Below are 16226 nucleotides of genomic sequence, written 5' to 3' on the forward strand. Positions count from 1 at the left end.
TTGTAGGGTTTTCCGTCGCATGCTTTTATTATTAAAACAAATACATTTAAATTTACAATAACAAATACTAAAACTTAGCTAATATTTTTAAAATACGTATTTTTATTGAAAATTAAATAAAATAAAAATATAGTCGTATAATAAGGATTCGTGAGCGACGAACATTGCTCGGGGATACGCCCAAATGATTTGTAGGGCAGTTTATGTCTTCGACCATCTAAATAATGGTCTGCTAGATAAACATTTAACATGGTACGTTTTAGCATTTTATTAATTACTATATTTAATTAATTACACAGGCGTAGAGCTTGAACGCGATAAGATCGTTAAGTACTGGGCTTATTACTACAGTTCGGTGACTGGGCGGGGGCCTATCATGTTTGGCGATTCAACCCAATAATTATGAGATAACCACACATCATAGGGGACCTTTCAGATTATTACTGATTTTCATATAAGGCACTGTGTTAACAACGCTTAAAAATTCAGTGACATTACAGCAAAAAGTAAACCCTTTATCAAATTGGTTCCATTCAACTCTATACCAATTAGTTGATGTACAAATATTCTTACAAAATATTTCTTCATTATTTATCGATCGCACGTGAGGATTATTCAATGTAATTAATGCAATTCCTTCATTAGTGAGAGAAGAATATATTATTTTCCAGTACCATTTAGGTACAGGTAACTTTTTTTCGGGCAATAGATAAATATCCACCATTTGTCCCCCATCATCATTCAATTGTAAAACTCCATATGTACCCGTGAAAATAGTCAAGTTTTCTTGTCTCTTATCAGCAATATCTCTCGACATATCCTCAACTCTAAGCCAATTACCAGCGTTGACAACTTGCCATTCAGGTGCCACATTTACAAAGAAATAAGTAGCAAAACTCCATGTACCAAAAAGGAAATCGGCGTCAGGTGCCAAGTGTCCTCTAGCCAAATAAGAACTGGTCGTAATATATTTTTCAGCTTGACTCAATCCCAATAACGCAGTGAATCTTTTCATCTGTTCAGTCTGCTTGTACTGATTTGCCGTAGTTGTACCGTAAGTCAAACCAGGCGTTCGAAAAGACGGACGATCAGAATCAATTTCAGCTCCTGAAAAATATTATTAAATAAATAAATATATATATATATATATATATATATATATATATATATATATATATATATATATATATATATATATATATATATATATATATATATATATATATATATATATATATATATATATATATATATATCCAACGTTAAATTATATTGAACTCATTTCACCTTTAATAGCTTTTCCATACAATATATGAACTGAATATAAACTAGCTTCATTAACTCTATCATAGCATACGTCATATAAAAATGCCATTCCTCTATTCGTCGTGAATCTAAAACGTACATTTAACTAAAATAAATATGTTTTATAATAGTAACAATTATTAAAGCATACTGAATTTTAAATATTTCCCCCATTCCATTAGCACATGACATTCCAGTGAATAATAAATTGCTCACAGGCGAATTTACACAAGCTAGATCTTTCAAGCGATAAGCTTGATTGTCGAATAAAACTTGGTTATTCGTCGTACATTTGACAGTAATTTCCTGAATATTAGTTCCATTGATTGTGTTTGATTTACCAGGACAGGCCAATACCATATTTTCATTAATAATCAAAGTCAATCCTCCTGTTTCCGGTATTTTTAGCTTTACTTCATATCCATCAATCAAATATAATGGATCTTTGACAGGAATATCTGTATTTAAATTCCATACGCATGCTTGTGCTAGAATTATATAAAACAACACAAAATAAAATATTATAGAATTAAAATAAAATTAATAATATCTCACCTGAATATGAAAGAAGCAATAATGTATAATATAAACGCTCCATTCTAAAATGATAAGACTGAACAAAAGTTTTGCTATATATATACCTACATATATAATGGTTAAATTATATCTATAAACCATGTATGTATACACATGTCATTGTGTTATTATATCTATCTGTATATTTGTATAATTGAAGGTGTCTGGCTGATATGAATGATAAGTAAGCAAATTATAGGGCAGTATAATACAAAACAGTTACTTATTTATAATTGCAAACGATTATTATTTGCATTGTTTTAATACAACAATATCTAGTTTTTTTTATGTATTTAAACATTTATCATTTGTAGAGAAAATCATCGCCATTATTTTAGCAATTTATTTATCTTACGTTTTTCCTATAGTATATTTGGTTGACCCTCAAAAAATATTTTTTTTTACAAATGATGTATTTGTTTTATATAATCTTTATCTTTGATAGTAACACTAATATTTGTACTGTTTTTCAATCACATTAAATGCACATCTTTTTTAATGAGTCAGTATAACAAGATTTTTTTATATCACCATTAATACTTAAATAACTTTAGTGCCCTTTTAGCAGTTAATAATTTCAGATCACCTCAACTTAAAATGGCAGACATTTATTATTAACAGATCTAAACGTTAATTAGAATTTTAACTCTTTATTTTTTTTATATTAAAAATGTCTTTACAGTTTAATTTTTCATTCTAAAAATTCTAATTTTAATCCAGAATCAGCAAACTGTCTTCTTAAATTTGTTTTTAAAACACATATTAGAGACATTATTACCATCTTAACAATCTTCAATATGCAGGTTTGTTGTTTTTTTTACATTCAGACATCTATGGCTTCTGTATGTTTACCATCAGAATCATATTCGTTATTCACATAATTTTATATTGGGTTTTTAATATAATTATCATCATAATCTTTATATTCTATCAATCAAATTATTTTTTCTTTTCAACATAGAAATTTTTCGTTAAAATTCTCTTGGGTTAGGTTAGGTTCTGAGCCACCCCAATTTCTAGAATTAAATGATTATTAAAATGCAGTCGTTATAAAAAAATTGTTCTGTGCTTTTTTTATAATAGCTTTGTATTTCTGCATAACAGCACACCATTATACAACATACTATAATAAAATATTTTTTAATGAAAAGACTAGATCTAATAGGCAAAGAATAGTATAGATATTTTATGAATTCCATAAATACTTTCTATTATGGAATTTTACAAATGAAAAGATTTACTAGATATAATTTAGGTTTATTTTATTTTGTGTTAGGATTAATTAAACTTATGTTACAATGATTATTATTTAAAAACATAAAACAAGAACATGTTAATTACCATTTAAATCGAAAATTAATAATAATATTGGGAAAATTAATACACTGTTCGAAAACGACTAGAGAATCGTATACAATGCATTATATTTTTATAAATAATCTTAAAATATTTGTACTACACTTTTTATTGGCATATAAAAAACACATTTTACAGTAAGAATTTGAATACTTAGTAAACATTTTTTTGCCATAAATTTAAGTGATTGTGTGTTTTGTACTATCAAAAATACACACAATTAGATAAAATTAAAACATTATTTTATTTACTTAATTCAGCTAAAAATATGATAAATTTATATAAGGCTTTGTACTTTAAGCCTTTCTTTAATTTATATATTAAATTTAAATAATTTACAAATTACTTCAAAAAAATTATTCAGCCGAAGTTTTGCAATGACTACAGTTTTATTGTCAAGAATCTAAACCAAAAATTTAATAATCTACATATACTTACGATTAATTCATTAAATTCGTGCCACTATTTTGTCTTCATTATGATATTTTTATAACTTCAATATGAGTAATGTAAATGTAAATTTTCTCTTAAAAAGAAACTAAATATCAATCCTGTTATAAAGTTCCAATTTTTATTCAGTATTTTGCTCTTTGTCTTTTGTTTAAGTTGTGATACTTTTTTCGCGTCAAAATCATTGAGGATGATTTGTCTAAAGTATGTTTTAAGTTTTAATATAGTATAATCTAGTAGTTTCTGAAAGTTTCTATATATATTTATTATTGTTCTATTGGTTTAAATTGCTTAAAAAAAATGCTTGAAAAATGTCAGTAGGAATAAAAATAACTATTCTTTTAAGGAATAATGAATAATGAAATAACATAAATTTTACGATTTATAAAATTGCTCCATATATGTATAATAATAATTTAAAATATAAATAATTTTTCATTTTGAGGTTTTATGTTAAATTATTATTTTTGTTTTTTAATTATATTGTGTATATTTATAATTGTATAAATATGAAAGTGCTTATGCAATTAATAATTCTTTGGTTAAAATTTATTTTTCAAAGAATAACGTTTATTGGATATATTTAAGTTAAAAAATTATATTTAATTACAAATATTTTTGTTTTTTAATGACGCATGATTAATTTACTTAAAATTATTAAAATACAGATAAATTTTTATTTTAAATTTAAATTTAAATTATATATTTTATACAGAATTCTTATTTGCCATCTATGGTGTATTATAAATACTATTTCATGTTTCATTTATTATTATAATATATTATTTTAGTATCAATCTTTCTCGATAGATGTCTATACAAATATTTTTAAAGTTAAATAAATATTTTATATTATTATATTAAAATAAAAAATATATTTTTCAATTATTTATTTTTACAAAATACTTACATATAACATATATATCTAAACCTTAATTTAAAATTACTCTAAACGTTCAACAATAAACAATAACAATACTAGTACCATCGCTCCACTCTCAGAGTAAGCGAAATAGCATCAATTAAACGTCAATATTCATAAATCACATTTTTCAATATTTTCCAACTTTTATTAAAATTATTATTAAATGTAAATCTTTTGCATAATTTAAGTTTTCGACTACAATTTCCAAAATATATTGAAAAATGATGAATATTCGCAACTTGTATAAATATTTTCTATTACTATTCCATTACATTTAATTTGTATAATATATTGTTTTTTTTTGTATGTTTATCCTTGTTTATGTTTTATATAATACCTGCATACAAATTGCGATTTCAAATTAAATAATCATAAGTGTTTTTCGTTTATAATAGTTAATCACAGAGTACTTATGAAATTATTCAGTGCGTCATGGAGGATTCTCCCATAAAAGAAGATTTTTGTACGAATACATAAATAAGTCCAATCATTGAAAATTATTTTAGCCCATACTGGATAGGATTTTTATTAACTTAATGCTAAGAGAGGATCCACCATGTCTTTCGCGTCGCTCTCGTTCAACATTTTCTTGACGATAGATTTATGCTTTTTTTCTTTTATGAGCGACAGCTTTAGTTTTCCTTTTGAAATTTTATTCTTCTTCTCAGGTTCTTCGGTCGGTAAAGCAGATTGTTTCTCTGCTTCGATTTGAGATATTTTCTCGATTATGTTTTTCGGATTGTTCGCAAGGTGGCTTTCGTTATTTTTTGCGTCGTGATCAACGACCGTTCCATTTTTATTTGCATAAACAACGACATAATGCGAAAACGAAGTACCGGCTGGTGCGTTTATATCGGCAAAGTCTCGGAAATTGGCAAATTGTTCTTGATTATTGTAGTTAGGCCTTGGATTTCCTTGCCCGAAATAGAAAGAGGGCCTTCCATGGCCATTGTTTCCGTTATAGTAAGGACTTTCAAAATCATCTGAGAATTCAGACTCTGTATCAGAGCTATCGGCGAAGAAAGTTCCACCTCTAATAACGCCAAAATTTCCTGATCCTAAGATCGAATTAGCTTCGTTAGAACTAGAAGCGATCGATTTTCCATAATCGTTGTTTCTAAATGCGTTGAAAGAATTCGCTTGATAGTTTAAAAAGTTCCTAAAGGAACTTGGTCTTTGACTGTAAGCTCCTTCTTGACTTCCAGCGTTAGTGGGTCTTGAATGTCCCAAAGGCTGTCTCTGCTGAAATAGATTAGCAAAAGACGGGATAAAATTTTGACTTTTGCCTTCAATCTCGATTGAATGATCTATCTCGACTTCGGCTGAATCTCCGCGGTGATTCGAAGCGTGTCTATAATTTTCATTAGCATCAGAAAAAGGGCTAGATTCTTCATATTCAGTAGAAGCATCTGCTTTTGAATCTGCCTTGTCAGCAACTTGAGCCGCCTTGTGATTTCCTGTAACAAAAATAACAACCATTATTTTTTATCGATTCATAAAAAATATAATGAACGAGAATTTATTCCTTCCTATATACAATAAATAAATCACGAATTCTTTATACGCCTTAATTACTCCGATCGTATTTGTTACTTTATACGATACATACATACATATACTTAAGTAATAAATCATTATATACACGTCTAAAAATAAATAACTCGATTTTTTGTATCAAAAACATGATTTTGGATTAAGGTTATTAAAAACGTAATTGAATAAGTGTATTCAGTCGCAAATTTTCTACGATTAAAGCGTCTACATTATAACGTAATTGGCGAAATGTTACGAAACAGACTTCCGATACGATTAAGTATCCGCAATGTGCGATGGCAAGCTTTCACGTCGTTCAACACTAGTAATATCGAAAATATAAAAAAATACACGTAATAACTGAGCGCCATAATCGTACAACACGAAAGAAACACGATCGATTTAATATTGGCAAAACGATCGGAAGTAAATGATTATTCTGCACGAAATTAGATCCATGTTGTAATTCAGTTTTTTTATTGATTTATTTAACACCCTATCTTCGTTGGAATCTTATAGAAATTGTCAACTTATAGTAAATGTCAACAATTTAACACCACTACAGATAGCCATGACCTGCTCACGATTTCTTGGTATATAGTGTATGTATAATATTTTTATAATGACAGTCCGATATAAAATCCAATGGTATTTATTTTAAAACTGGATACATTGCTGTTTTATAAAGATTTTATATTTGTAGCTTAAAATATACTGCATTTAATAAATTTATTGGAGCTTTTTCTAATCTACTTAATTATATCGATCGAGTTAAATAAATCGATTTTCTCAATATAAAAATGCTGATCTAATGAAGTAGAAGATTAGTATATCACTTCAAAGTGTCACATAACGATATCTTTATTTGATATTGTATATAAGCAAATATAGATGAGATCAAGATATATAAATATCATAATTGTTATTGCCTTTAATACCTGATTTATTTAATTTAATATGTTATTACTCATTCAATGATAACAATTACTCATATTTTTACCTTAAAAGTACATGAATTTATTTTTATAATATGAAAATATTAGAGTGCGTGGGTACATTGCTGATTTAATCCATTGTTCCTTACGAATTTATTATCAATAGATCACAATGTATGAAGCATATTATCTTCTTATAATTTATATAAAACCGTTTACATGTTTTTGTATATAGTACACCATTTGCACTAGATAAATAATATCATTTTAATAATAAATGTAAAATGCCTGAGTGGCAATAAAATAGGATGATATTAAATACAACAGAAGAGGAGTTAAGTAAATATATGGCAAATCCTAAAGCACTTATTCAATCAATTTTATTTATTTAGTTTGACATTGTTTAATGATTGTATAGTTTAGTTATAATCGATTTTATTTATATAATAATAATAATTAATTTAAACTTATTAAGCAAACTATTTAAGTAGTACAATTTAAACATGTTGAAATATATAAATTTACAAAACGAACGAAATGATTATGCTGTAAATATGTTTTGCTACTGTTTTTGATTTTATCAGTACTATATTTTTTTTATGACTACGTATGACGCAAGTTATTATACTTACTTGAAATCATACAATAAAGGCAATAAAAAAATCTGTATAAAAGTCGGTTTAATTTTTTAAATGCAATTTAATCATTGAATATTCAACTGCTGATAAAATTGATTTTACTTTAAAAATTATAAACATTTATTTAGACGCAAAGCAAATACTTTTTGTAAACTCAAAATTTACCTGAGCAGTATTCATTTTATAAAAAAACTTAAAGCCGCATTGCCTTTTTTTATATTCACCAAAAATATATTTTGTTACACAAATTTTAGATAATTATTTTATCACCCAGCGAAAATTTTCGTTTGGTTTTCTATAAAGTTGCACGTTTACTAAAAAATACATTTTGATATGTTTTATATTTAAAAACATATGTTTAACTTAAACAAGCTGTTTATATGTTTATACAGGGCTTTTGTAAATTTTTATGAAAATTAAAAAAAGTTTTGTGGGACAGTACGGCTAGGATAAAAAACTGAAGCAAAAACGCGTTAAAAGCGCAATAAAACGTCTTTATGACTTGATTTTGAGGAATAATCATACGGAATGAAACCATAAATAACGGTCTTTCACGGCATTTGGTGCATTTAAATGACAAGAGCGCATACATAGGAAACTTTTACCAGTTACTCCCAACTAGAACAGACAAAGTCGCTCCAAAGTAAAGTATTAATCAAGAAAACAGCTGCTTCCCTCTTCACATCAAACCTGATTCAGCTACGAGAAGCAGACACAATACAATAATTGTTTGATATATTATCTTGTATCTCCAAGAGTTAAACTCGACCATTGAGACAACTTAAATGTCTTCAAAGCAGCACTACATTACTAATTAAACAGTATTACAATATCCATTTATCATACAAATTAAAAGAAAAACGTATTTTCGTACTAACGCTCGTTGTTAACGTCGTCATCTTTGATGTGGTATTCGTCTTTAATCTACGGGAATATTATTATTAAATATTTTTGTGGAAAAATACCAGTCGCAGAAAATAGTTAAAGAGAAACTGCTTATAACAAAACACTTATTTTAGTTTGTTTAGACAAAATAATTTTTACTTGTAATAAAATAAATACCATTTATACGCTTAGTATTTGAAATATCTCCCGAAATTTATTTGCTGCTCTCTCAAGAGTTAGATGAATCGGTCGATCGATCAATAAGGAAGTTTTAATCGTGTTTATACTGAAGCTCTAGGAAATGGTTACATTATAGTATGCTAATTTTTAATAGTTATATAAAATATTGATTTAATTTCATTATAAATTATCGTAATACAAGTTTCATATCTAATAACATAATAACCCATATTGACAAGTTGAACTAATAAATTATGTTTATAATATAGTTTTAATACATAGAGATGAATATTAAAGATTAATAGATGCTGATTGTAACAGGAAATCGTCTGAAATCGAAAGTTGCTCAAGAGAAACTCGCATTGAGCATGTAAACCGTACGTGTGTCCAGTATATAATACATGAACCATAGTTGAACTATTGTCAAACGGGTTTTATTTTTTTTTTACAAATTTCTTCCTTGTGTGCTTCGTTTCAAATATACTCGACGGCTTATAGAATATTGTATGGTAAACGAACATTGAGCTATCATGTTGCTATTTCAATAACACTGTCCTCATGACACTAAAGTTCCCACGAGTTCGGAAGTCCCGCAACGTAAACAATGCACAATATTTACGAACGAGCAATTACAATTAATGCTCTTGTATCTATGAGACGCGTCGAAAAGTTTAACGATCTCTCCATTTTCAATGGCGAACGACCATGACACAAATGCATTCGGTTTTCGTTTCGTTCCTATTGAAGAAAAAAACTCTTTACACGGTGGCTTATTCGGAACATTTTTCGCATATTTAATTGGCGATGAGAAAATTGTCTGTGGTTTTCCACACGTGAAGGTTTTCGCCTTGGGTTTTTACTCAACGGTGCGTGCTGCCGGTACATCGCAATTTTTTCAATACTAATTAGTATTGTTTCGGTGAAAATCGCATTTGCCCCATCATCGAACTGCAACAATCGACGACGATGGTTAAAAAAGCATGAAAAATTTAAAACATTCAAACGCTTTATTTTATGCCAGCAATGAAGCGTGAAAATACATACATATACTTTTGTGTATCATTGAGAATGTGACGTGTTACAAAATAACGTGACTAATTGATGACATGGATTTTCTTTTAATTTTAATTTTGTTCTATTCATTATACACTTGAAGATTTACATATATTCACAGTTTTTTTCTTGCGGATTGTCCTAAGAATATTATTATACAAATTAATACATCCATAACATAATTCCCCTAGTCGTACTCATTTTTTACACCTTACTATCCTTAATTTTTCTATATTTATAGTATTAAAAATATGTACATCTTTATTTATAATATTCTGGTTACAAATTATTTTCTATTTAAATTATCTACAACTTCTTTAATTTTATCACCTATGCAATACATTAATGTGTAAGACTGCAAACAGATGTATCTTACACTTTTTTACATTATTAACTATATCATTAATATATAATATAAATAACAATGGTTCCAATTTAGACCCATGTGGTAAACCGTGAGATATTAATTTATCTTTTTAATATGCATTATTTATTTTAACTTCTTGTTTTATTTTATATAAAAAAATATTAAACAATCTTAAAACTATTTCACAGATATTCTCTAATATAAAAAAAATATTTTTGTATATATAACTCATGTTAATATTATTTTAATTTAAAATATCATGTCTTAAAAATATATTAGTATGATACATTTTCATTTCCTATAATTAAACAAATTTGTACTTAAGAATAGAAAAAAATTATAAGGAGTTGGAATTACATAAATAAAAAATTCAGATGCTTCTTTGGTTTACATAGACACTTAAAAAGCACCTGTACGTCTAGAAAAACAAAAATACGTTTATGTAAGACACTGGTAAGACCAGTCCTGGTATACGAGTGTAAGGTGTAAGAGGATGGTAATTAGTGTCGTCGGTTATAAAACAAATTATCAAATATATTAAAATACAATGTCACATGTGGGATGGAAATATGGACAATTTGAAGCCTGCAAAGCGACTAACCATTTTTAAGCCTGGGAGTCAACATTAAATTAATTTTAAGCTAGCTTTTGTAAGTACAAAAAATAGTAGTATTTTTTCCAGCATGCATATTTTATAATATGGTATATTTTATCATTTTTACGAATACTAATAACTTGTAGGTATATGTATAATATATTTTACAGTAATTAAACTCGATAACAATATTTAAATTAAAAAAATTGCTTTAATGTCTAAATTTGTAATTGTCTTTTTTATAGCAAATATATAAATGCTATCTATATCTTTATGGTTAGGTAACATATACTAATTTTAAATCTCAGCAATTATAGAGATGTATAATTTTTTAAGAAAAAGTATACCAGTCAATGTAAATAAATTCAATGAGTGAAAGTCTTCGAGATAAACAAGTTTATCTATAAAGACCGGATTATGTGACAATTGTTATTATGCACCATATGATAAATATTCTATATACATATACATATGTATCAGGCGCGGGCGGTGAGATAATTTCCCTCTCGATCGCTCGCGTGTTAAGTGACGAGAGTGAGTGAGAGATAAGAGCATGCGGTCAGCATGCCCATATCTCTTATTCACTCTCGTTACTTAACACGCGAGCGATCGAGAGGGAAAGTATTTAATATGCATATACTGATTAAATCTTATATTAGATTTATCAAAATATTATTTAATAATTAAATAACAGTTTTAGTTTATGATTATTTTTTTACTGAAACTTGTGTTTTAATTGATAAAACTATTACAGTAAACAATTTTATAAGCCTAACTTAAATTATTGTTTTAGTTTGTAAATAATGTTATGCATCTTTGTTTACTTTACTTGTGGCATGTTTATGCTACAAACACATATAGTAAGATTAATTTACGTCAAAAGCATTTTAAATAATGCATCTTTGCTAATTGTGTATATAATAATTTAACATTATTAATGTTTAATGATTAACATTTATTTTATATAATGCCTGTAATGAATTTAATTTTTTATTACTAATGTAAATTGAAATGCCAATTAATGATTACTCGATAAGATAAGTAATGTAAACAAAATATATTTATGGATTAAACTGTTTATAATCTGTTATTATAATTCTTTTGAATATGCATAATCTTGTAATTATGTATAAATTTTAAGTAATTGATTCGTATTATGGAATGCTTTGCTTCTGAGTTGGCATTTATGTTACAGTGCAGATATTAAATCGTAAAATTTATCTAAGATAATTTTATGTTAAATGCAAGATTATCATCATTTCTAAATAAATAAAAAAGGGGAATACCAGTTTACTAATCAATACTTTATTTTTTTTCAAGAGTAAGTAAAAAAACACATGTTTATGTTATAAAGAAACACATATAGTATTATTAATTAACGTCAAACGCGTTTTAAATAATGCATCTTTGCTAATTGTGCATATAATAATTTAACATTATTATTGTTTAATAATGTTTGTAATTAATTTATTTTTTTATTATTATTGTAAATAAAAATGCCAATTAATAATGACTTGATAAGATATGTAATGTACACAAATATATTTATGGATTAAACTGTTTATAATCAGTTATTATAATTCTTTTGAATATGTATCATTAATGTATAATCTTGCAATTCTGCATAAGTTTTACGTAACTGATGCGTATTATGGAATGCTTTGTTTCTGAGTTGGCATTTATGCTACAGTGCAGATTCTTATATTAATATATAATAATACTATATCGTAAAGTTCATCTAAGATAATTTAATATTATATTAAAGATTATATTATGAGATTTTTATCAATTTTAAAGAAATACAAAGGGGAATACCAGTGCACTTATCTCAACTTTATTTTATTTTCATGAGTAAGTAAAAAAAACTTTGCTTACCCTTTTTATGATAAAATTAATAATATTCGTGATAAAAAATGATTATGGAAAATTGATTATAATATAATAATTAAAAGTATTTTTATAACAAAAATTAACCATCGAACTTGTTCCGGTATCGTTTTAATATAGTTGCGAAATTTGATAGAAATTATCATAAAAAATCCATCGTTTATGTTAATAGATTGAATCCTTATGCATAACAGTTTTTATATTATTATATAACACTACAGCTCATTGACATTCGAACTTTGACACACATTTAACTTAATTATAATTTTAAACTTTGCCTACTTTCTTCATATCCGGTATTTTAAGTCAAAAAAATACATGAGATATTTTAAATACATAAATTATTCATCTCATCTTAGCATGTGATTTAATTCTTCGCCACGAAACATAACGACGGTCCGTCAAAACAATAATAAATTGCTAGTTTTCTCGTGCGCCTAACGACATCACACTTTCACTTTTCACCGGACAAGAAATGACCCTTAGGGGCAAAGATGGCTGCCGGTTAAGAGCATTTTTTGTCGCATTAAATCATATCAGTTATAAAATATTATGTCCCAGGTTGTGAGTAAACTTTTACTCATGTGATTGCATTCCTTGCGGAAAGCCGGTTCAGCACGCCACTCTCACTTTCATCCGATTCGAGGTGATGTTTACGTTTTTTATTCTCAATACAGCCTCGACCTACGGCTCGTGCAGGTTTCCATCTAAGGCAAAACAGTAAAAGCATAATTTGACTGACAATATATTTGACACTAACCAAGACATTGCCTTGTAATTCTTTCTATGGATATTTTATAGAGGTTATTAACCGATTATTCATCTTAAACTAAAGAGTTATTTTATAGAAAGGCAATACAGCTGTGCGTTTTTTTGTTAAATAAGTCTATACATCTTAAACAGTGAATATCATATTCGCAGTCAAATTTTAGCTGTTTTGAAAAATATCTGAATAGTATAAAGTAGATTCAACTATACAACTCTATACAACAATTATGCGCTTTTTATCATAAACGTACAATTTATACACAGAACTCTTATGATTTTTTCTACAAATTGATTTTATTTTTAAAAAAGCACTTTAGTATTATCACAATTAATTTATTGACGGCAAAAATAATAAGATTGATAATTAAGAAAATTTTGCTGAGGATTTCGCGCAATATTTCCGTTCTATTTTCGATGATTTTTATCGCCTTTCGATTTTTTTTCTTGTAATTGGTCTTCAGTATTGACTGACAATTACCAAAAATAAGTGCTCAGATCTTTAATGTTGCTTTGAGTTGTTAAAGACGAGATAATATTCTGAGCATGATTCCAGATTTTATTTTTAAAGCTTGCGAAGTCACTTTCATTACTCCTCTTATTTGATCTGATCTCTAAGATGACATCATTTCATGTTCCTTGGAAATACATAAATTCCTTTCAATGCGTAAAAAAGTGACAAATCTTAAATCAAGAACTAAAGACTTTTCGTAATGTCGTAATCTCCTTTTATAAAATTGCTATCCATAGTTACGTCTTTATTCACTTTTGGCAAGTTTTGTTGAACTAACGTGGTTCTTGCATTCCCATTTAACTATACTAACCTACTGCTTTATGCAAAAAACAGTAAGAAAACAAGTAGACATCGTACTGATTTGAAAAAGTTTGTGAAGGCTTATTAGTAAAAATTAGTTATTTGAACAAATTTAATTCGTAATCTATGGCGGCCGATTGTTAAAATAATATTTCACCCCTTCGGAAGTTCCTTAAGGTTTCAACCTGAACCTTCTCCTTTTTTTAACAGTTTTTTTCACCTGTGAGTCGATGATTTAAAATTGTATAGATGTAATAAATTTGTTGCGGACTCTTTCTCTTAACAGTGATTTAGATTTTCTATGAAGATGGGCTTCCATCAACCGTTTGCTCTTTAGTATCTGAAAATGTCATATTATGACATTTTCCCGATCGCGTTTACTACTACAATATTCATGTAGTGGGAATGTTCTGTATAGAAAAACACCCACTAAATATTTCGGAATAACTTTGGAAAGCAATTGTGAGAAAAAATTTACCTAGATTTGTTATTCGTGTTCTTGATGACACTTTAATACACGCCACTTTTAAATCGGTATTTATAATCTCTAATACAGATAAATAAATACCCATTTTTAGTCGAAAAAAATTCAGATTTTTTTGAAAAAACTTTAAAACTGCATTTTGAACCTAACAAAATAAACGATGAAGATATGAGCATATGCAAATTTAGGTGTACTTCTGTGACACTAGAGTTTATATAAAATAACATATATATAATCATCGATAAAAAATATGTGAAATGATTGGCATTAAGTGATAAGTTAATAATGTCTAGTCAAAACAAATTAATTGATTGATATATGTACAACATAACTACATACAAAATACTACACAAGTTGTTCGTATATTATTTTTTATTAACACGTAGAGGTCATATTTGATTAACTGTAATTTATTTTTTATGTTTTTTCTGAACAATCCACAATGAATCTTCAGTTCTTTAACATTATATGGGAAACCAGTTTTAACGAGTTTTTGATATAAATTAAACATATTGTTTTATATTAAACAGTAAATTGCTAAATATGTATATCATTAATATGTTGTTATTGCCGCTGTCAATTCCGGACACATATTTTAAAAAGTTATATAAGAAATTGTCAAAAGCGTACACGGGAAGTGACAAATTATACATGCATATTTTTAATCAAAAATTTCATCTAACACCTTTCACTCGTCAAAAAGTCACATTGGTTTAATCAAGATACAGTTAAATATACCATTTACTTTCGTTTGTAATAAGAAAATATTTAATTCACCATAACGTGTTACATATTTTCTTGTATTAAAATCGCGTTAAATTGCTTTTATTGTATTTTTTTTATTTAAATTTATCAACATCTTAAGAAAAATTTTTATTTTAATAAAACCGTAAAAAAATTTTGGACTATCTTATTTTTATGTTTAAATTCTATTTAATTATGCTGTATATTAAATAAAGCACATATTTATTAAATATGTAATTATAAAACGGTTTTCATTTTTCTTACATATTAATACTACATACACATAAGCTAATATTAAAACATACACTCACATACACACATACCTAAACAGTCATTATTATTACAAATTGATGCAAAATATTTAGCAAAAACATGGATGTGGCGCAAGCATAAAAAACACATAAATTGTTTTAGCTCCTCGTAGCCATCACCAAAAACATTGATAGCTTTGATAGTATTTGCATTGTGCGTAATGACAACAAATAAAGCAGAAGATCAATGCAGAAGGCAAAGATCCTAAATCCTCATCATTAAGTCATGGTAAAGGGGAAGAAGCGCAGGTCGAAATGTAGCTGTCCCCTAAATAAATGTGGTAAAGAGGATACTAAGGAAAGTCGCTACGAAGGTGGGGGTGAGTGGATAAGAACCTCACATTACCGAAGTTTTTGAGCACTGATTAGTGGTGTCCCTCCTCGTTAATAAAATCAAGTACATTAAAATACTCTCCCAAAGTC

General features: G+C 27.1%; 2 protein-coding genes across 2 annotated transcripts in view; both read right to left on the reverse strand.

The window, feature by feature from the left end:
* LOC148228677 (salivary endonuclease-like) lies at positions 1-1911 on the reverse strand. The gene is made up of 4 exons (XM_088200289.1): positions 1861-1911; positions 1457-1793; positions 1288-1394; positions 1-1107 (listed from the first exon to the last, which is right to left on the reverse strand). The coding sequence occupies exons 1-4, from the start codon at positions 1901-1903 to the stop codon at positions 419-421; spliced, it is 1176 nt and encodes a 391-aa protein (XP_088056415.1). The 5' UTR covers positions 1904-1911; the 3' UTR covers positions 1-418.
* Positions 1912-4564: 2653 nt separating this feature from the next.
* Positions 4565-16226, reverse strand: part of LOC148228678 (uncharacterized) — a 30656-nt gene continuing 18994 nt past the window's right edge. The window contains exon 2 of the mRNA XM_088200280.1: positions 4565-6069. Coding sequence (XP_088056406.1) covers positions 5141-6069 — 929 coding nt within the window. The 3' untranslated portion in view covers positions 4565-5140. The remainder of the gene's footprint in view (positions 6070-16226) is intronic.

This window comes from Plectrocnemia conspersa, unplaced genomic scaffold (genome assembly GCF_051122295.1).
Source record: "Plectrocnemia conspersa isolate PC_06_02 unplaced genomic scaffold, ASM5112229v1 ptg000012l, whole genome shotgun sequence".
Lineage (NCBI taxonomy): Eukaryota > Metazoa > Arthropoda > Insecta > Trichoptera > Polycentropodidae > Plectrocnemia > Plectrocnemia conspersa.

What these genes read in the sequence shown, in the direction of transcription:
- LOC148228677 (XM_088200289.1), bottom strand. Translation starts at nt 1,903, where the DNA reads ATGGAGCGTTTATATTATACATTATTGCTTCTTTCATATTCAG. An exon ending in GGGGAAATATTTAAAATTCA is followed by an intron (nt 1,395 to 1,456) that starts GTATGCTTTAAT and finishes TGTACGTTTTAG; the next exon opens with ATTCACGACGAATAGAGGAA. An exon ending in GTATGGAAAAGCTATTAAAG is followed by an intron (nt 1,108 to 1,287) that starts GTGAAATGAGTT and finishes AATATTTTTCAG; the next exon opens with GAGCTGAAATTGATTCTGAT.